Source organism: Leptonychotes weddellii, chromosome 2 (genome assembly GCF_054177405.1).
Source record: "Leptonychotes weddellii isolate Sample4059 chromosome 2, ASM5417740v2, whole genome shotgun sequence".
NCBI classification, from domain to species: Eukaryota; Metazoa; Chordata; class Mammalia; order Carnivora; family Phocidae; genus Leptonychotes; species Leptonychotes weddellii.
This window is the reverse complement of record NC_138370.1, coordinates 172,727,552-172,750,480: the sequence shown is the minus strand read 5'-3', so window position 1 is coordinate 172,750,480 and position 22,929 is coordinate 172,727,552. Positions and strand designations below refer to the sequence as shown.

Below are 22,929 nucleotides of genomic sequence, written 5' to 3'. Positions count from 1 at the left end.
CAAACTATACACAAATGTTCACAGTGGATTTGCTAATTGAAAGAAGTCAGTTACGAAAGACCACATGCTGTAGGATTCCATTTATATGAAATGTCCAGAACGTGCAAATCCAGAGAGAGAAGGGCGCTTAATGGTTGCCTAGGCTGAGGCGTGGGAACAGGGAGTGACTGCTAGTGGACACGGAGCTTCTTTTTGGGGCAATAAAAATATTCTAAAATAGACCATGGTGTGTGAGGGTTGCACAACTCTGTGAATAATATACCAAAACCACTGACTTGATTACTTTAAATGGGCAAATTTCACGGTATGGGAATCTTACCTCAATAAAGCTGTTAAAAAATTTTGACCCTGTCCTGTAAGAATGAACATTCTTGTTCTCTTTTTCTCTCCCCCTGGCTGCAGGCTGACCTTGTCAAGGTCAGAAACCATGGTTAGTGAGGTGAGGGAAAGGGCTGGACGTGTAAGGTGGGGACGACAGGGCCCCCTCTGCTTCCTCCTCTACTGAGGTCTCAGCCAGCAGCAAGTCCTAGCCGAGGAGGGAAGAGGATGTTTAACCTCAAATCAAGTTGAAAGCTGTAATGATAATTTGGAACCGACATTTAAATTAGTGACTTGAGACTGCATCTGTGATTTAAAGTAATACTACTTTATTTTAGAGAGTGCGCGCGCGCAAGCAGGGAGGAGAAACAGAGGGAGAAGGGAAGCAGATTCCATGCTGAGCGCGGATCTCAGCATCCTGAGGTCATGACCTGAGCGGAAATCAAGAGTTGGACACCCCACCGACTGCACTACACGCGCCCCAACACAATTTAATCAAGAGTAACGAGAATAGTCATGGAGCTGCTAAGTGTGCACGCAGGAGATCGGTACACAACTTAAGTGGGAGAGGACAGTGAAGCTCTGCTGCGGTCACACCCCAGAAGGCCCGCCCTGAGATGGCAGCTCCCAGGCAGGATGAGCCGCTCGGAGGAGTGCTCGGCTCCCGCCTTCCCACAGCTGGGCCCTGAACAGTCTCCCCATGCGTTCTAACCAGGAACCCAGAAACACGGTCACTCCCTCCCTCCTCCGTGACTCAGTTCGCGCTGTCAAGCACCTGTCACAGGCACACGCGTACACGCGTGCACACGCACGCACACCCAGTTCTTCTGAGGCTCAAACACTATGATCAGGGGTAGCGGGACTCAACTCCGAGTCCCCATTCCTCACGTGTGCAGCAATGCGCCTGGACAGTGAGGGCCACCAGCCGTGCCTCTCCTCCCGAGACTTCACTGCTGCATCAAATGCCCGCAGAAGGGGCCTTTGCTTCCTAACACGGGATCTCGAGAAGCCCTCCCTCTTGACCCCGTCGTGTGCTCTCGATGCTCCTGCCGGACGGTCCAGCCGCAGCCCCCACGCCGGCTCCTCAGGCTGCAGGACGCCGACGCCCGCTACGGTACACCACACGCTCCCACACTTTCCCAACTGTCTACACCCCACTGACCTGGGCCAGGAGCACGCAGAGCCTGGGACTCTGTCTCAGCTCTGTCCGCAGAGCACCTTACGACAGCTCTGGACACCTCACAGAAACTCACAGGCCTGCGAGAATGCAGGACTGACCGAGAGACTGCCACGGGAGGTGGTAAAGAAATCGCACCACCTCCATTTTACCTTTGAGAACAGGGATGATTTACCCACGACACCAAAACAGCCGATGGCAGAGCGGGTGCGGGGACCGGCACCCCGCCCCCACCAGGGACGGCAGGGTGACCGCCGCTGCGGGCCCATGGGAAACCTACCACAGGCAGAGCAGCTGTAGGGCCGCTCTCCCGTGTGCCGGATCCGGTGCTTCACCAGCTTCCTCTGCATGTTGAAGGACTTGCCGCACTCGTCACAGGTGAAGACTTTATCGGCCGTGTGTGTCTTCTTGTGCTCCTTCAAGTTACTGAAGTTACTGAACCCTGGGGAGACCACAACAGATGCTCAGCAGAAGGACCGAGAACACTGCAACTGGCAGTCTTCAGGACAAAAAAGGGAAAACACGCAGCAGTACCTCGCCCACAGATGTCACACAAGTGCGGCTTCTCTCCTGAGTGAATAATGATGTGACGCTGGACATCGCCAGACGCTGCAAACCTGTAATGTAATTTGAAAATTCAATTATGAATTTCTTTCTACACTGTTGCACATCTTTGTGACTGCAAGTCACTGAGGGAGGAGATGAACTGCTCCCTACATTCCTTCAGAATGTCATCAGAAGTGGCCCGATTCATTTGAAATGTGCACTTTAAAAATCTTTTTTTCTTTTTTATTATTTACTTTTTTAAAGATTTTTTTGAGAGAGAGACAGAGATAACTACGGAGACAGTGAGAGGGAGCATGAGCGGCGGCCCTGCTCAGTGGGGAGGAGATGGAGAAGCAGGTTCCCCGCTGAGCAGGGAGCCCGATGCGGGGCTCGATCCCAGGACCCCGGGATCATGACCTGAGCCGAAGGCAGACGCTGAACCTACTGCGCCACCCAGGTGCCCCATCTCTTTTTTTAAAAGAAAGTAGAAAATGATGCAAGTGTTCTGTTTTTGTTTTTCTACCTAGTTTCACCTTTCTTCTTCAAAGATGGTCAGCAGCTTGGCTCGGGGAGTAATTCCAAGCCAGGCTCTCCGATACAGAGATCTGTTTCCTTTCCTTTCCACCACACCTGATGGTATAACTGGTTCCATTTGGGAAAAGATGTTGCCTAGGGACATGATTTTAAACGCATGCCTTACTTTTCAATGGCGTTCAGAAGGTTCCCATTTAAGACATCGTGTAAAACAAGGCCACAGTGAAGCGACAGGGCCACCTGAAGCAGCTGGGGGTCCATGCTACGAGGCACCAGAAATGAGCGGTCCGCGCTCCCCCGGCACACAACGGGGTCGTCAGTGTTCAGGTGGCCACGGTAGAAAGGGAGACATGTCAGGCTAGGCAGCTCTTCTTTCTTTGTTTCCTCCCATCTGCAGAGACAGCAGGTTTTCCTGGACCTGAACAAGAGTTGCTTCTTGCTCTAGCATCCCCACGGCACGTGCTGCGCTGTAGTAGATGACTCGGACTTCAATTGTCCCATGTCTGTCTCTGCCCACCATTCTTGAGGATGACCTTATCAGAGGCAGAACCTGTACGTTTATTTCTGTGTTCCCCTCACAGCACTCAGCACCCAGTAGGTGCCAAAGACATGCTGAATGGTGAAGTAAATGGACGACTGAATCGCTGTGACTGGTGGCTGCCGCCTGAGCACGACCGCTCCATGAGAGCGTGTGGACTCCCGACAAATGACCCAGTGAGGGGAGGAGGGGTCCCCCCCCCACACACACTCCATCACCAGGTCACAGCCCTGCCCAGCTCGGGGCACTTCCTCCAGCCCTCTCTCCTGATGCCCAGGCTTTCTGGCTGCCAAGTCTCATTTTCCCCACAAGAGAGTCACCTCCATGGGAACATTTATCTATGATAATAGACATTCTTGGAATGAATGGAAACTTTAGTATAAAATAATGTTGTTTCATGTAAAATCCCATTTCGTAAGACTCGTGTCCTAGATTTTCTATTAATTAACACTTCTCTTTCTTTTTGTTCTTCTCATCATGTATCCCATGGAAAGCCGGAAGGTTTACCTGTCTTCCTCAGTGACAGAGGGAGCCCACAGGTGGCTCAGAGAACACTGAGTTCAAAGACAGACTACAAGTTGATCCTTACAAATGGAAGAATAAGCCCAGCACTGACCTCTTTCCACAGATTTCGCAGATGTATGGTTTTTCACCAGAATGCCGACGTAAGTGAGTCTGCAAGTTACCTGCCTGCAAGAAAGCAGGGAAAGAAAAAGCATACCAATAATGAAAAATTTTCTTACAGGTCCTATAATTTAAAAGGAAAACTGACAGCTTGAACCAGGTCCCGGTCTAACTTTCCCAGTGAAGATTACATACGCACAACTCAAAAGTAGCCATGTGCAAGGAGATCAGGGACCAGCCTAAGTCTAACTCTGGGGAGTTTGCCTTGCCCAGCAGCCTGCTGAACACGGATGCGTCTCCATTCTGTGCCTGCCCCACGTGGGCCCCTGGCTTGTCCCACCTCAGGCGTGCACTGTGCTGCTTCCCTCTGAAATGGGCCCGGCACACTGTGGAGGCTGCCGACCTCGTAGTTTAAATAGACCTTGGTACGCTTTATTTGGGGTTTTTAACTCAGACCATCTACATGCAAGCATCTCTTGGGAAGAAAAAAAAAAAGAAAGGAGCACCTGCAGGATTTCTTCCTTTTTAAAAACCTGCTTTTGCTCCTAGAGAAGGTGAGACACGTGCAAACGGGCCTTCCTGCGGCAGCACAGCTATTCTCCCGGACAGGGCTGTTGTTTTTTCACCTTTGTGCAAAAATGCACGTCAGGGGCTTCACAGTAGCTGGTTCACTGCAGAACCTTTTATGTTCCTAATTTCTGAAACTAGAAGGGCTTCCCAAAGAATAACTTATTTAAATGAAGATCACAAAATAGATTTCTATGTAATAATCAATAGGAAGTCAATAGGAAATTGCCTAAAGTACACTGAAATTAAAACTGCAATTGCCTCGTATTAAAAAAGCTCCTGGCTAATGTTTCAAATTAGGATTTGAAAACAAAATCCTCCGTTGCTGGAACTTAACTTAATAGACTCAATCTGTCATGTCCCCTGCCTACTTTTTTATAGCGTTCTGTTACAAAAACACTGAAATGAATGAATATACCCAAGGGTAACATGTGCAGTCATTATGCACTATTTTAGCCAAAAAGGGAGAACGAACAGTAACACCAACTAACAAATTTGGCTTTGTAAATCTGCCAACTTGATTTTAAATAAAATGCAGACAGTTCATGGCTATGGATTTGAAGATGGTCTGAAGTCCACATGTGCGTGGAAACTTACAAGCAGAGAAAGTGCGATCTGGGGGTTTTATGTCACAGAACATGGAGACTCTCTGTGTCAGGCTCCGGGAAATCACCAAGTCAGATATTATCTTTCAGAATACAATAAATATGGCTTAGGAAAAACCCAGATTTATTTCAGATAACGAAAGGGAAAGAATCTGGCAAAACACTGGGAAATCCCCATATTTTAAGAGAATGACTAATGATAACAATAATAAAACAACTGTCAAGAGCAGTCTGGTCCTTACACGCATCACCGAACCACTCTTAGTCACTGCTAGATCACCTCTCTTTTCCAGATGAAAGACTCAGATTCAGATAAATAAAACAGCTTCTCCCGTTACAAGGTTGGGCCAAAAATGAGCTTTGGTTTGTGTGAGTCTACACTCTCACGAGTCTCTGAGAATCAACCAGCTTGTGCTGACGATTCAGTACAACAGTCACTTGGGAAACAGCTCACTGGAGGTAAGATAATGCACTACTGACTGTTTTAAGTCAGTCAATTCCAAATTCCAGAAAAGCTCATCAATTATGTAACAATTTGAATAGAACCATCTGCTCATCTGTTAAATTAGGTCCTTCTTGTTTTAAGTTATTTTGTAAACGATGTATCATGACTGAAATGTGTTTTCACATTGATTCTCTGAGTCAATTCTTAGCAGTGCTGCATCCTTTCTTGTTAAGTAAAGCGTAACAATTACTTGTTTTCAAAGCAAGTAGCAATGGCCTTCCACTTAAAATAGTGTAATAAGCAACAGTAAAACAAACCCTTGAAAAAAATTTTAGCTATTTAATATCAGAAATTAATATCAGAAAGGTACAATGAAAATCTTCCACCAGCTAGAAGGATCTGACCAATGGTATAAAAGTAGATTAAATACTGAAAGAGTCAGGCAAAAAAAGTCCAATAATGCTGTCATTGATTTATGCCAAATTACATAAGCAAACTGGGAGCCTGATTATTTGGTCTTTAGTCAAGTATCCATACTTTTGGTGAACTCTGACTTACTCTAGTACTAAGTACCCGCTAAGTAGCTAGTCCACATCTTGGAGATTATCTATAGCTGGATACGCGACTGCTATCGATCAATAAGAGACCACCAGGAAGGAAGTACTCTGCTAGGTATCTGCAGATAACGCCACAATTCCCTTACAAAGTCGTAGTGTCGCATTTTACCGAAAAGTGAACCGATGCTCTGGGAAGGAAGTAATCAGCCCAGGCTCCTACAGGTGGGATCAAACACCCCGACCCAGGCCCGACTGTGGTCTCGAAGGCTGGTGGTGCTGCCATGCTGTCTGTTATGTTCCAGAATTTAGCAGGAAAGGGGGCTCTGCTCCTTCCAAGCAAATATTTTAAATTAGGAGGGAGCTGTCAGGATTTTTCAGAGAAAAACTCTGCTGGAGAAAAGAACTAATATCTGATTTGTTGAGTAATTTAAAAAATAACTCCTTATATGTACGTGAGCATCTGTATTTAAACCTGGACAAACCAAGCATATATTCTCTATCAGAGCATTCTTCTAAAGACAGCAGATTATTTCCAGGAAAAATAGCCAAGGAATCATACCATTTTCAACATAAAAGGAATCTCAGATCTTTAAAGTCATCTAGTTCAGGAGTCTGGGGGCTTCAGGATTTCACAAAATAAAATTAACAGGGAGAAAGAAATCTGGAGATGAACATGGATCTGTCACCTAAACGGCAATGATCATTCTACCGGATACTGGGAGTGTGGGGGTACCACCTCAGGGCCGGAAGTCTCACGACTTACGAGAAGTTCACTGAAACACTCTGACTTCCGCATGTTCCCTGTGGTGCCAGGCTGTGCCAGTGCCCTGGGGAGCACGTCCGTTTCCAGACGGGGCTCCAACACGGCTATGCCCCCCAACCCCACCCCATACCCCATGTCCTGGGCCTGGGGCACCCCTCTCTGACAGCACTGCCAGAAGACACTGCACCAGCCCCTCAAAGTGTCCATTTCTGCCTCTTTGGAGAGACCAAACTGCTCTACTCTCCCAAAGCCAGCTCAGTGCCCCCAAGTGTCCTCCTCTCATTGCTCACATCACAGGTACGCAGACCTGCCCCCTCCTTCCCTCTCCTCTGGGGGCACCCACCGGTCCAGGTTCTACTCCATGCGGGGGCCCTGGCACTAAGGACGGAGCCTCACTCACACTCTAAAGTACGCAGGGCTCCTGAGGGCTGAGACCCGCGCACAGACCGTGTCCAGAATGACGTCAACGGATGGACAGTCTGTTGTGACAATCTCGGATTACGGTAGTTTCTCGAAGCTCACATACCATATGCTTACACCTCATCATCAAGGTTGTGGTTAACTTTTATTTTTCCCCAAGACTGACCCTACTAAATATAAATTAAGTAAATAGCATAAAAGATGTATTCTCATTGGTAATCTGTTTTCTTGCTTTCAAGTCTTCCAAAAGGGAAAATACTTACAAACTCACTTCTACCAAAGCAAATAGGGCCGCAAGAGCATGGGAGCTTTCCAATCCAGCATAACCACAAACATTCACTCCATTTCCTTCAAAGAAATGAACACCTGGCTTAAGGTGAAGGATGGCTAGTGGGCACTGCTTACAAAGTATCCCCATATAAACCACCTGATAGCTCTCTTGTCCTAGAATGCCAGAGACCCCCAGGCTTATCAAATGCCTGCTTGTCTTTGGGGCTGACCTAAACAATCTCTTAACACATTTCATGTCCTCACCCACCCCAAACACCACTTCTTCCAGGCAGAAATGACCACTCTCTTTCTTTGCCCATACTGCTCCCTATGTATACTTCTCCAGCTCATGGCAGAGCTCCTTGGACACTGTAGGCTCGCAATAAACACTTGCTGAATTTTTTTCAAAAAGGTCCTTGTTCACAAAAAATTTCACAATTTCGCTATGAAATAAACAGCAATATACATCTGAAAACTGCAACTATACATAATCCTACATTCACAAAAATCTGACAAAAATACAGACAACAGCACAGAGGAGGATTTCAGTGGTGTGTCTGTCAGCCGGGGCTGCCCCTGATGGGACTCAAGAAGGCAAGTGCAGGACAAGGTCTGGGCAGTGGTCCCCAACCTTAGCGGCACACTTCAGAAACGCTGTAATAATCAAGCCCCACCCCAGAGCAATGGAATCAGAATCTCCGAAGAGGAGGGTGGGGCTTGGCCTCGGTGCCGGGAGAGGAGGCTGAAGGCTGACTACGGATGCCTGAATATCTGGTTTTCTTTGATTAGCAGTGAAGAGTCACAGAAGGCTCCCAAGCAAGGAGGACAGAACCTACACTGTTACCACATTTTAAATGGATGAAGGGCTTTCATGTCCATTGTTCCATTCACTGCTCCGACAACTCACATGAGGAAGTACATCCCTGTTGTAAGAATTAGAAAAATGAGGCCCAGAGAAGTTATGGTTGCTAATTATTAATCGTCATTAGTCCAGGCCTTCGGCTTTTCCCCACCCCAAAGCTGTAAGGTCAGGATGGTGGTGGAAGACCGGTGTGCAAGAACAGAGGGGCCGGCACCAGGACAGGAAACAGTGATGCCCCCTGAGCACTAACTACGTGCCAGGCAGGAGTTTGTATTCCTACTGACTCAGGTAGTCCCCACACACCGGCTGGGCTCAGTCATCTCATCTCCCTGGTTTTACAGACAAGGAAGCTGAAGTGCCAAAAGGTGAGGCTGCTTGCCCGAGGTGACTGAGTAGCAAGCCAGGGGCAGGATCCAAATGCACACCATCCGGCTCCACAGCCCCAGCTTGGAAGCCCCGGGCGAGGCTGCAGTGAAGAAGCGAGGCCTCAAGTGCATGGCAGCTGGAGGGGTGAGGAGCCCCCTCAGCTCTGCAAAAACTTACTGAACATTTAGTGGGTGCCAGGTGTCCTCCTGATGGCAAGTACGGACTAAAGACGCAAAGGCAGAGGTTAGGACTTGGTCAGTCACTGCACGCAGGGAGCCGCAGGCGTGAGAAGTCACCAGAGCACAGGTCTGGGTGCGTGGGAGGGTGAAGGGGACACTGGGGGAGAGTTGCCTCCGTGGGGAATGTGCCTGAACACAGCGCTGCCACTGAGTTTCTGTGCTCTGGGGAGGGCCTGCCGCCCAGCCTTTACCAGCCTAGGGGGCTCTACTCCTGGATCACGGCCCAGCCCGGAGTCCCCGCGCCAGGGAGCAGCGTCCACAGGAGGTGCTATACTACGGGGTCCAGCGTGCCCGCCGCCCGCTGGGTGTAACAACAGCCGTGCAGTGGCTGCTTCGCGTGCACCTCTGGAATGCCAGGGCCCAGCACGGGGCAGAGCAAGTCACCTCCTCCTACTTCAGGAGCAGGTTCCCACCGGGCTACAGCCAACATTTTCTCTAAAACATGAAATCTCTAGGTTTCTTTATGTCCAGTGCCCAGATCAGCACACGGCCCATGGGAGGGTGCAGCACACGCGGGCTGGATGAGAGAACTCATACATGTCCAAATGAGCTATGGGAGGTCAGCCAAAGGCAGTCGGAGCGGGAACGAGAACTGCTCGCTCTGTTCCCCACCTCCGAACAACCTTGGGCCGCTAAGAGTAAGACGCCATGTGTCCTGGATGGAGCCCAGCCGTGTGCAGCCTCTGGATGTGTGCTCGCTGTGGTTCACCAGAAACTTCATTCGTGAGAGAGAAGAAATATACTTGGAATGGACCCATCTTTAAGGGGGTGGGGTGGGGGGAGTTCACACACTTACAAAAAAATGTTACTTTTCCCCCAATGAACTAAAAACGTGTTTTCTTGAAAATTATTTTCTCCTGATTTAGTGTGAAGTCAAAGTTACAGATACCATCAGAGGCTTCTCTCTTAAGTCCGAACGTATGTCTTATTTATAATAATAATGATAATAATAATAATAATTAAAAAAACACTGGGTTTCAGGTTTCCAATTATTAACAGTAAATAAGAGTATTCCCACCTGAGAGAAATGTTTCCCACAAATGTTACATTCAAAAGGTTTCTCACCTAAAACAAAACAAAATAACAACTTGTAAAATCATTAGTCATATTTGCACCATTATTTTGCTTAAAATGTTCAAACTGTCTCCCATGTTCTTTCAAAAGGGAGCGTCGTGTTCTTTATCAGAGTATGAAAATGGGCGGTCTCTACATCCTTATAATTCTCTCTGGCTCTTAGACAGCGAGCAGAGATGATGAGCTCAACAGCAGCATCTTATTCACCTGCCCTTCAGCCTGACACCTCTACCACCAACTTCTGACAGCACGAGGGTGATTCATTCACACCACACGAGGTATACACATGGAGGAGCCCAAAACAGAGTGTGCCAGGGAGAAGCCCCTCTCCACTGCCTTTCAGCCTTGGCTGACACACGCTAATGGGGAAAACAAGATTTCAGCACGGGAGATGTGCTTCCCTGCCCACTTCTCTCTCACCTCTGATTTTAGGAACTCTGAATAACTGCGTTCCGGAATAGAACAGATGCAGAGTGGACTCCGCTATGAAGAAGCCACAGCAGCTCGGAATAGTCTCTAGAACACGATCTGTTGAAAAGTGTACTTCTAGGTACCACCTTTCACCCGTAAAACACTTTTAGGCCTTGAAGATCAAGAACCTTCCTTTTTCCCCATTCCCCTCAAATCAAGTGGTTTCATTCAGATTCTTTTAAAAAATTAGCGTTTCCCTTCTTACTGTGTTGCTCGGGTTTGCCACCTCACTAGCTTTCTGAGCTCTTGCCAGGACATTTTCATGTTGATCTTTTCCTAAAACTGTTTAAGGCTTCCTCAAGGCCAAGGCGGAGGTTTTGACCCTGAGCAATTATAATCACATGAATCCTGTATTCAGTGACTACATTTAGGTCTGAAACTATGGGGATGATAGATAATGTTAAGTGAAAGCCCCCAGTATAAGTTACAACAGTTTGAAAAAAAGAGGCCACCAGTCACTAAGACTCACACGTGTCCAGGGTCAGTAACCCTACTGTTGTGGTTCTCAACCTTTTTGCTCTTAGGACCTCTTCACACTCTTAATAATCAAGGACCCTAAAGAGCTGTTGTTGACATAGGCTGTATCTGCTGGTATAAGTCATAGCAGAAATGAAAACAGCGACCAAACATTTCATTGGTCACCAGAGTAGCTGGGTGGCCTTTAGCTGACTCCACTACACACTCGTGGGAGAAGGAAAAGGTGGCAAGTAACGTCACAGACTATGCTGGAAACAGTATGGGCCTCAAAGACCCCCTGAAGGGGTTCTCCAGACCATAATCCGAGAAGTGCTACCCTTCTCAGTTTCTGTCCCAGGAAACATCTGTGCCATGACTATATGACTACGGGCATCCAAAGATGTTCCTTCAGGACAAACAACGTAATTTCTGTTTCCTTTAAAGCTAACTAGATATGTTTCTCAAATAAAAATTCTAATGATCATTCGGCTCTAGGAAAGTTATGCAAACAAAATGACCTAAATCAAGTTTTTCCAGGGCGAAACTGAGTCAATGATACTGCCTTCATATAAAGTAATTCTGAACTGCCCCTCCTCCTCCATGACAGCACTTTATGTTTAAATACATTAAAACTTATGAAGGGCTTCCATCTGTATTAAGTCTCTCAATAACACAAGAGGTAGCAAACACCTACGCAAACAGGGAATCCAAAGTGGTAACAGAATGTCAGGTCAGCAACCACAATTACATAAGCACCGTAAAGCGGTCACGCTAGAGACATCCTTTAGAGACATCTCATGCTTCTAACTGTCATTAATTTATTATATGTATTAGAGTCATCAAGTTTAACCACAAGAAGGAAAGTAACACATAAGTATTGCGTCATGTAACGTGTATGTACTATGTAACACCTTCAAATGAGCACCTGGAAAAATAAACTTTTTGGAAAGGGGACGAGGTATGAATTAAGGTAATAAGGCTTTGAAAATTCAATGTTCAAAGAGGAAGAATCTTCATTTGAAAATATCAAATAGTTAAAGCTGATCCTTATTAAAAAATTTACCTCCTCCCAAACCACAATTTAAAAAAATCTGATAGGAAAATTACTTCCCAGAGAACTTTTACTATTACTCTTATTTCAGTCTGAATGGAACTGACAATTATCATGCTTTAAAAAGATAAACTTACTTTAATTCTAAAGAGCAAATAGAACTTATCCGCTTTAGAATATATTTGAAATTTTCAGTGCATCAAAACAATTCACTCCACTTCTTTAGAGATGGAAACTTTATCATATAAAACCATAATTAAAAATGAAAAATGTGCCATCTTTTTAAACCAGTTCTATGACAGCATCTACAGAACTTTGAGATTATTCTTTAAAAGTAATCACCAAAAACATAAGAAGCAGCTAACGCTCCTTGATTTGGGGGGAATTATCGATGACGTCATCAAGCAACAGCAAAACTTCTTACAAAAGCAGGAGTAGGTCGTGGTGTCTGATCGTCTGCACCATCTCCTTTCCTTTTGCCTGTGGGTACTGAATCAGTGTACCTGTATGTGACCGTCTGTGAAGCTCCAGATTGCTCGGGTGTTTAAAAGGTTTTCCACACAATTCACACGTGTACTGTCTCTGTGACTGAAGCATCTGGGACTGGTCCTCCAGCGCTGCAGGCTCTTCGGGCCTCTCCATTTCGTTAGTGCAGTTAAAACGCTCAGAAGTGACGAGTTCTTCACCTTCTTTTTCCTCAGCACCGTGGCTGGTGGCTTTCTCTGTAGTATTTGCACTAGCGCACTCCACCCTCTTCGTTAAGCCGTCATCCAGCTTGCCTTTGGATGGCTCCTCTGCAGATTTCTGGGACTTGAGGAAATTTAGCTTCTTAAGGTGAATGGCCTTTTTGAGCCTCATCTGTCTGGTGGGTGGTTGGCACGGGTTGTCTGAGTCAGGGTCTGGGGCAGATTCACTCAAGGGCTGGGCCAAGAAGTGGGAAGGCAAATGCTCCGAAGACTCCAGGACACATTCGGAATGACTGCCAGCACAAGGCTGGTTGTCGCCGGCACCAAGGTCCGCGGCTGTGCTGAAAGTGAAGGGCTGCTCATTCACCCTCTCGTGACCAGGACACGCAGCCTGTTTGTAGTACTGCTTGCTGTAAAAGTTTCTGAGTTTGTAGTAGTAACTCGGCTGTCTGAAAGGCAGCTCTGGGCAGGTGCCATCCAGCGTGTCGGGCGCCTGTTTGGATGCCTCCCCTGCAGACTGATGGAGATTAATGGACGGTGGAGCGTGAGAATGTGATTCATCCAAAACCTTACTCTGCTGAACATCGGCGGGACACTCTTGCAGCAAATGAGGAGGGTAGTTTTCACTTACTGCACAGTGCGCATCGGCAGGCGGGGTGCTCTGCAGGGAGAACGCGCTGTTACAAGACACGCCCGGGGGCTGTTCCACAGTGGTGGACTTCAAAAATGTGTGACACAGATTCAGAACATTTTGAACTTGCAAACACTGTGCTATGTCCAGCATTACTTGGATATTATCCTGGTTAAGATCTAAGTGAGAAGTGTACATGAAGTCCAGGATCTGCCCAATGCCGCTTACATTTTTAATATCCAAGTGAAAAACATCACTTTTTTGGCCTGAAGAGTTCTGAAAGAGGCTCCTGATAAAAGAAAGATTATGGTATGATAATTTTTTTCTTATAAATAATGCTCATGATACCATTAAAAAATACTATCCTTCTATAAATGCCACGATTTTAAAATTAAGTATATTTCAATCCTTTAAAAAATTTTGGTAAGCCATTCAATAAAGCAACTCAGATGAATTAGCGTGCTGGATATCCAACCTTCCAAACAGATCTCAAAGTAAAGTTCTGAAATACACTCATTGTTCTTTTAAAATATAATTATTCATATATATTACTAACTGCATACAGAGTATAATATAGGATATTACAGGACACATTTTTCAGTATTTCATGTCTAGCTTGGCAAATTATATTTCAGGCCATAAAACACATAACAAAAATATTTCCATATCTAAGTGCCTTAAACATGTCTAAAAATAAAAATAGTAAAATAAACCAACATTTGATACATTCATTTTTTTAATTTTAATTTTTTAATTGTGGCAAAACATACGTATTTACCACTTGATCCTTTTTTTTTTTTTTTTTTTTAAGTGGAGCCCAATGCAGGATTTGGATTTGCAACCCTGAGGTCAAGACCTGAGCTGAGATCAAGAGTCGGGATGCTTAACCGGCTGAGCCACCCACGCACTCCACATTTGATCCATTTTTAACTGTTTAGAAACTCTGTACTTAAATATAGTTCAAACTGTCAATTCAGTGGCATTAAGTACATTCACACTGTTGTGTGACCATGACCACCAGCCATTTACAGAATCTTTCCTCTTCCCAAACAGAAACTCTGTCCCCATTAAACAGTTAACTCCCATCCTCCCCCCCCCCGCCCCTTGCAACCACCATTCTACCTTCTGTCTCTATGAATCTGACAGCTCTAGGGACTTGAGATACACTCATTTTGTAATCTGACCTGTTAGAGGTTTCTCAGCAGTGAGAAAAAGAACAGGCCTATGAGTTAATGAGGGGAAGGGGGCACCATGCAGCCCAGGTACTTTATTCTGGGTACTCATCGAGTTCCAGGTGAACGAATTTGTACTGCATATAAACTAGCAAGCTGACTTAGGTAACTGGTCTTGCAAGTTTGTTGAAGACATCTTATCTAATGGGATCACCTGCTTTCCCCAAACAGCCTTCAGCTTTGTTCTTACCTAAAGGGAAGAACACATTAAAAAGGGGTAGAGAAAACCAAGTCTGGGACCAGGTTGCATGGGGACAAATAGTGCTGCCACCTCGGTGAGCTGACCCGTTATACTATGTACTAGGGCACACATGAGAGCTGAGTTAATTTAACTGGATGATTCAAGATTATCAAGGCAAGATGAAATCACGTTCCATATATTGTTCACTAGAGCAGAAAATGGTATGCGTTTTAAGGGAAAAAAAGGTATTAAAAAAAGAAGCTTTAGTGCTTCGAGAGATAAATCTCAGCTAATCAGAAAATGTATGTAAAATACTTAATTCTAATAATCCAAAAATGATTATATTAATAAGTAAATTGAATTCAAACTTATTTTCTTAGAATATTCAAATGAAAAACACTAAAATATTTTAATAAAAAAATAATACATAGGATGTTTCCCCTCTCCAATTTCTTTTTTTTTTAAAGATTTTATTTATTTGTTTGACAGAGAGAGACACAGCAAGAGAGGGAACACCAGCAGGGGGAGTGGGAGAGGGAGAAGCAGGCCCCCCGTGGAGCAGGGAGCCCGATGCGGGACTTGATCCCAGGACCCTGGGATCATGACCTGAGCCGAAGGCAGACGCTTAATGACTGAGCCACCCAGGCGCCCCCCTCTCCAATTTCTTATCACAAGAAAGTTCTTACCAGGAATTCTACTCCTCAATCTTTTTATCCTGAAAGGATAAGAAATATATAGAGAAGACTGACATTAATTAGAACTATTAAAATCAAAGACAGAGTGCCAAAATACATTCAATCAGCCCAAATATATTTTAGTTAAAAGGCTCTTTTCCTCTCAGGTTACTCTAAATACAAAAAGCAAAAAATCCACAATCTGCTACAAAGATAAGGACAGTGAAATCCAAGGAGAAAAGAAAATTTAGTCAAAATATATCCATGCTAGAAGAGCTTCTCCTCCGTACAGTTAGAAGAACAGAGCGTAAAATACGTACCTAAAATACTGACTGAACGCTGCCAGAACATTCTTATGTGCTTTAAAGCACACCCCTTTCACGACCAACATGCAGTCACAAAGCAGGCCTTGAATGCGCTGCTCGTGCAGCTGCTGGAGAAGATGGCAGCCGTGAGTAGCGACTGGGTCCATGCTCAGCCACCCAGGAGACCTGCAGCAAAGAACGTGAATGAGAGACTGAGATTCGGCGATACGACTGGCAATTATGGCTCCGGAACCCACTGATTGACGGGCAGCTCGTGGTCATGATTCCTTGTTGGTCACACTTCAAACAAACCAACAAAAAACCCACAAAAACTTTGTGTCTTGGGCATCAGACCAGTGCTGGTCAACAGAAACATTTGCAGTGATAGAAATGCTCTGTATCTGCACCGTTCAGTACAGTGGCCACTGGCCACATCTGGCCACCGAGCACTTGAAATGTGGCTAGAGTGACTGAGGAACTAAACCTTTAATTTATTTAAACAGCCACTGTATTTGACAGCGCCAATGTAGAATATGACCACGCTAACGCTATGTGCACTTCTCTCATTTCTACTTAGGAATAGTTCAAGGAAAACATACAGACACTTGAAGTTAGAAAAAAATCAACTGGATGAGATCAGTCAATACTTATTAAGTACCTGTACATGGGGCACTGAATTAGAAGGTGGGAAAATTAGGAGCTTATTTAGGGAGATAAAAAGTCAAAATAAACTAGCACCACTAGAAAGTAATAAAAGAGGCATCACAAAGCAGCATATCGGCTCATTTGTTCCCATTTTTCCCTGGATTTATTTTAGAGAGAGAGATCGAGAGAGCACACAGGAGCAGGGGGAGAGGGAGAAAGAGAATCTCAAGCAGATTCCCCACTAAGTGTAGAGCCTGACATGGGGCTCAACGTGGGGCTCAATCTCACAACCCTGAGATCATGACCTGAGTCAAAACCAAGAGCTGGACGCTTAACTGACTGAGCCACCCAGGCGCTCCATACTCATTTGTTCCTTCTTACCTCTCTGCTAAGGCACTGCTGTAGCAGAGACCTGTCTTGCAGGTACCCTGGGCAGAAATACTAGAAAGCATAAGGTGCCTACTGTGCCTGAGAGTGCTGAAGCCAAGTAAGTGTAGGACATGACGTATGAGTGTGTGTGTGTGTGTGTGTGTGTGTGTGAGAGAGAGAGAGAGACAGAGAGAGAAGATGAGAGGATCAATATAGAAGGGATCACATCTATTCAACATCTATTTACTGACTGACTACCATGTGCCAGGTACTAGGGCTATAACAACAAACAAAATATGCCAGGTCCCCACACTCATGAAGGTTAAATTCTATTAAAGGAAACACACACACACAAAAGTACACGACACACAACTAAACAAATACAGGAGCACAATCCAGTGAGATATAGTTACGGGAAGAAATGTAGTGGGGAGAAATGAAGTCAGACTGGGAGAAGCCTATGGAGGCTAATGTGGCAGTTTGGTACAGTAAAAACCTAAAAAGCCATTATCTGCTTTATTTGCTTTCATCCTCGGTGCATAAGCATTATTGAAAAAGCCACTAAACCACAAAGCCAAAACCTAAGCTTTTTAACCCGGCTCCTCCTTCTCTATCATCACCACCATGACCATCACCAGCATCACCACCACCTTATCCCCCACTGTGCCCACTATGTGTCAGCCAAAATAAACTACCTGCACCTCCTTAAACAAGCTGTACTGGGGACAGTTTGGAGCCCTAACCCACTGCTCACTACCTGCATGACTTTGGGCAAATGACCACTTTCCTCATCTTATCTCACGGGTTACTGACACAATTGTGAGAGCCCATGTGAACATCTAGTATAGCAACTGACATTAAGTATTCAACAAATGTTATCTATAAGGACCACCTGGAAAGCCTGTTAGAAATGCAGATTCCTGGATACCATCAAGAGTTCTGCTCAGTCTAGCATGGGATGTAGGCACCTGCACTGTAAGCATCCAGGTAATTGTGAAGCAGACAGATTACAGACCGTTGCCTTACTCTCTCCCCAGAAAGCCTTTGGTTCTGATACTTCCTGTCCTGGGAATACTAAGGCCCACTCCCCTACCAGGGCTCAGCTGAGCTGTCAACAACTCCTAGAAGCCTTTCCTGCCATTTTGAAATTTGTTCCTTCTTCCCCACTGTTCCTTCCTCGAGTCTGACTCTGGGGTCCCTCCTCTGCGATCTTATAGCCCCATACATACTTCCACAAGACAACTTCTCATTATGCTCCATCATCTGTGTCTCCAACTCTGCTGTGAGCTCTGAGGGGACCATCTTATTCATCTTTGCATGGCACACAGCAGATACTCGACCATTAAAATCCATGCGAGCTAACCTCTGTTGCTAATTAGCAACAGTTAATGTTTATGTCTTTTTCGACTTCCTCTACACTCTCACAACAGCTCTTCTGAGTCCTTTCCGGTCTCTTCAATCCCACCATGTCTGTCTCCCTCATCCATAAAAGTGACTGCGACCCGACCCTGACTCCACTAAGAAGGTTGAGCCCACAGACAACTTGATATAACCTGAGTGCCTTTAAATTCTTTTCTCAATTCCAAATTTCTCACTCATCCCTCCCTCAATCCCTTCAGCTTCACAGGATGAAGGGTACCTTCTCTTATGCAAAGCCAACTTCCCTTCTCCCCTTGACCCCACCCAGCCTGCCTCCCCCAGGACTTGGTTTCATCCTCAGCTCTTGTGCTGCTTCCCTGTCCCCGACCTACCGGCTCACCAGCTCCTGCAAACACCAAGACAAAACAGGACAACAAAATCCTCCTGCTAGGTACATCTATTCATCATAGGCCTCTCTTTTACGCCTCTCAAAACAGCAACTCCACATCCCACTTTACCTTTTTCATAAACTTTTTCAATTTAAATTCAATTAGCCAACATATAGTACATCATTAGTTTCAGATGTAGAGTTCAATAATTCATCAGTTACTTGTAACACCCAGTGCTCATCACATCATATGCCCTCCTAATGCCTGTCACCCAGTTACCCCCCCACCCAGTTTACTTTCTCTCGAGTCCTTTTCCCCTTGTAGTCTTGCTGCCATTCTCACTCTGCTGCAACACACGTGCCCACAGTGGCCTTTCCTCGGTCCCTTCTCCCCAGCTGTGCTGCAGCATGTGGAGTATGGTCTGCCCAGCTCAACATCCTCTCTCCCCAGAACCCTTCGGGTCCTCTTACTACGGCTCTGACCTGTTCCATCTCTATGCTGTGCTCTGCGAGCCCCCAAATGTTAATGTCCCTTAAGATTCAGCCCCTGAGCCTTCTCTTTCCCTTGACAATCACACCTATTCTCAGCTTTCACCTGTTCTAAGCAGACAACTCCTAAATGTGAAACTTTAGCTTTGACCATCACTTCCACATTTCCAACTTCCTGCTAAACGTCTACAACTGTACGACCCCTCAACTTTGAATCTCTAAAACTTACCCCCATCATCTCAGCCCCAGCTCTACACCTTATTCTGAGTCCCCTATTTCTTTATGGAAAGCTTAGTTTCCGATATGCAAAGTTTGGAGCATTGGCACGATCTCCTGGTTTGAGATCAGGGTGGGATGCAAGGAAAACTGGTGATATCACCTAGAGAGAATAACATCAGCCAACACAAGAATACAGAAAGGGAAAGCATTATGTCAGGTGGTGGGGCACTGTTCGTGTTGAATCCTCAAGGGAACTGAACAGCCAAATGATGGAGCAATCAGGTACCTACCCTGTCCCATCGGTGGCTTGAAAAGAAAAGGATTATTGGCTTATTCTTATTATCTCTCATTTACTATTCACTATGGGTCAGAAACCGTGCTACGCACATTCTATCCATTAACTCAAACAATGCTACCAGAAGCCTATTATCATCATTTTATAGGTGAGGAAATTAAGAAATGGGGAGTTTAAATACCTAGCCCAAGATCATGAAACTACTGTGTTCCAAAGCCAGGATTTAAAGCCTGGTTCCTAACCGTGGAGCCCATGCTCTTGGGCTATGCTATGGCCCATGAGAAAAAGAACATTAAAAAGACAACACAAAACCTTCCTCTACAGACTTAAATGCTAAACTACAGCAAATATTCTGAATCTGCTTTAGACATTTTCCAGCCCTATAGAAATAACACGCACAATTATGAACTCTTCCACAGTTTACGCTGACTGTAAAAACCTTAACTCTTTCACACTACTTGGTATAGTTCTCTAACGGCTTCATGACGTCAATCCTGTACCTTCCCAACAAGATTATAGAGAGCTCTGGAAAAATAATTTACGTCTTATATTCCTCGTGTGTCCTATGAATAACAACTACAAATAAAAATGTATCATGAACCTAAGATCAATAATAATAAATGGCACATATTTATAAAATGCTTCTAACATGCTAGCCACTAGGCTAAGCCCTTTACCCATATCCTTTTAATTCTCACGCTCATTTCATACTTAATTCACACTCATTTAATTCTCATGATAAACGCAGGATAAATACTACTATTATCCTCATTTTGTAGATGAAGACAATGAGGTACCTGGAGAATTAAAGACAGTACAACTCTGACATTCCGATTCCAAGGGGAGGTGGGATCTAGGTCTCTCCTGCCTCGAATCTGAGCAGCCTCTGCCTTAACCAATGGAACAGGCAAAAGTAAGGGTGCAAAACTGTCCTCATTTCTGGGCTGAGGCCCTAAGAGCTGAGAGCTGCCACTGTCTGTCTTCTGGAAGAGTGACTCTGAGGCCTGAGTCAGCTGTAAGGCGCCCAACTGGGGAGAATCCGTGGCGCCCAAGAAGGACTCAGCTGAGCCCAGCCTTCCAGCCCCCCTACCCAGGTACCAGATATGGGAACAAAGCCACACCCGACACCAGCGGAATATCACGCAGAGCTGAAGAACAGCCCAGTGGAGCCCTGCTTGAATTCCTGGCCCACAAAACTGTGAGATAAAATAAATTTTTGAGTCACAAAGTTTTGTGGTAGTTTGTTGCGATGCAAGAGATAACCTGACCAGGTACAGAGAAAACGGACACAGCTAATAAGTAATAGTAAGAGGCAGAGTCAGGATTTAAACCAAGGGAATGGTTCCAAAGCCCACGTGCTTAACCACTACTCTGAGTTACATGTGACAGACGAAAGGCCTTCCTTGGATCAAATCAGCTGCCCCTTCAGTCTACCACCCATGTGTGACTGCCCAGTTAAGCACAGCATGTATGAGGATGAATGCGTGCTTGGTGTGACACAAAGAGCACAGACCTACCTCCCCCTCTGCAGCTACTCACTCTGTGTGGTAAGGAACAAACACCTTCCGTGGTAAAGACTGTTGTATTGATCAGCGTATCTCTGGTACCTACAAGAGCGCCCTGGACACAGCAGATGCTCAATACATAGCTTCTGGATGGGTGGAGACTCTGGGCTTCCGTTTTTGGACATGTAAAAATGGAGGCGTCCCCCATTGGGTTAGATAATTTCTAAAGTATCTTCCTGTTTTATTTTTTTTAAATATTTTATTTGTTTATCTTTAGAGAGAGAGCATGAGTGAGCACATGCGCAAGTGGGGCAAGAGGGGGAGAGTGAGAGGGAGAGAATCTTAAGCATGCTCAACACGCAGTGCGGAGCCTTACATGGGGCTTGATCTCACGACCCTGAGATCCTGAGCGGAAATCAAGATCGGACACTCAACCAATGGAGTCAGCCAGGCACCTCAGTGCCATCCTGTTTCAAATGCTACAAATCTATACCAAAAGTGTGATGGTAAAAAGAGGGACTGAATGGCATCAAAAGGAATGAAAATATGGGAAAGAGAGAAAAACATAAGAAAAAGCTTAAATGTGAATGAAGAGGTGCTTTTAAAGGGAATAAGAGCCAGAATGGAATTTTATTCTGTAGAGAGGCTCCTGGAGCAAAGACCCTTCTGTTCTGTGGAAGACTTGACCAACTGGTGAAACGTGAAGAATCTGTACAAGTTTGTTCCCTGGGGCCATTCATGGATCACATCTCCAAGGGTCCACAGTTCACACACCTCAGCACCCAGCCTGCCTTACCGTGGTCCTACCCTCGTCTTTGGCCATGATGGTTTTCAAATGGCTTATTCCTAATCTGCAGCCCCCTCCCGGAACCCCGAACCCCAAACCCCATGACAAAAACAATGGCTTCAAGCAAGCCAGCCTGGTTCTTGCCTTAGCTCTACACTGACTCTACGATGCTTTGCAGGCCCACGTGGTTGAACTGCTACTGTGTGCCTGACACGTGCAAGACGTTGTTGTGAGGAGGAAATGCTGATAAAGTGAGAGCTGCTCCCTGTCTCAGTTTTCACATCATTCACTTAACTTTACAGACTGTCACTACATGCCGGACACTGAAGGTACGAGGGAGAAAAAACTCACATGTGGTCACCTACACCTTCAGGAAGCCTCAGTCTACAGGACTGAACGAGCAATTCAACTCACCTCGGTCTGTACTTTCTAACTGATTACATTCTTCTTTCTGGCTCGTCTCTTTTTTTTTTTTTTTAAGATTTTATTTATTTATTTGAGAGAGAGAGAATGAGAGAGAGAGAGAGAGCATGAGGGGGGGAGGGTCAGAGGGAGAAGCAGACTCCTCGCTGAGCAAGGAGCCCGATGCGGGACTCGATCCCGGGACTCCAGGATCATGACCTGAACCGAAGGCAGTTGCTTAACCAACTGAGCCACCCAGGCGCCCTCTGGCTCATCTCTTAATCAGGCAAAAGACCCTGCAGGCAAAGCATCCCCTGATGGAAACTGAAACTACCTCATCAAGCCATAAGGACTGCCCTGAGCCAGGAAGACCCCACGTGACTGACTCCAAGACAACGATGGACTTGACCTTCGATGCCCACCTGCACATATCCACCAATGTTTGTCCCAGATTTTCTTTAATATAAACCTGGAAGCACTTCTGAGACTTTGGAAACAGTCTTTGGGAAGCTAGTCTGCGTCTTCCCCGTGTTGGCCTCCCTGAAATAAATCCCTTTCTTGTTTCACCACCACCCATTTCTCTGCCTTTGGATTTTGTCAGTGGTCTGTTTGGGACCCCCAGAGCCAGGTGCTCTTGTACTCCGATGCCCCAGACACAGGAAAAACAAGAATAGCCACTTCCTGGAGATACTGAGTGAGAAGTACAAATTAATCTGAAGGAGGAGGGTGAGGGAAAACCTCAAGGAAGAGACGTGTGCTGAAAACGTGGGTTACAGATAAAGAATGAAGAAAGCGCCCCCCCACCGGGTTTCCAGGGGGAGCAAATGAAAAAACAAATGCAGGAGAGTGTAAACAAGAATGAGGCACACATATGTGCCC

At 45.6% G+C, this 22,929-nt stretch overlaps 1 protein-coding gene across 7 annotated transcripts in view; it reads right to left on the bottom strand.

The window, feature by feature from the left end:
- The window catches only part of ZBTB49 (zinc finger and BTB domain containing 49), a 58,881-nt gene that overhangs the window by 2,363 nt on the left and 33,589 nt on the right, over window positions 1-22,929 (bottom strand). For 4 of the 7 annotated variants that reach the window (XM_081812624.1, XM_081812625.1, XM_031017999.2 and 1 more), the window contains 7 exons: window positions 15,608-15,778; window positions 12,387-13,489; window positions 9,850-9,896; window positions 3,730-3,803; window positions 2,742-2,966; window positions 2,030-2,112; window positions 1,776-1,937 (listed from right to left, as the gene is read on the bottom strand). In XM_081812624.1, the coding sequence (XP_081668750.1) occupies window positions 1,776-1,937; window positions 2,030-2,112; window positions 2,742-2,966; window positions 3,730-3,803; window positions 9,850-9,896; window positions 12,387-13,489; window positions 15,608-15,759 (1,846 nt within the window). In that variant the 5' untranslated portion in view covers window positions 15,760-15,778. Of the gene's footprint in view, window positions 1-1,775; window positions 1,938-2,029; window positions 2,113-2,741; window positions 2,967-3,729; window positions 3,804-9,849; window positions 9,897-12,307; window positions 13,490-15,607; window positions 22,868-22,929 lie in introns of those variants that run through there. The other 3 variants (XM_081812623.1, XM_081812627.1, XM_081812628.1) reach the window with 3 other exon arrangements.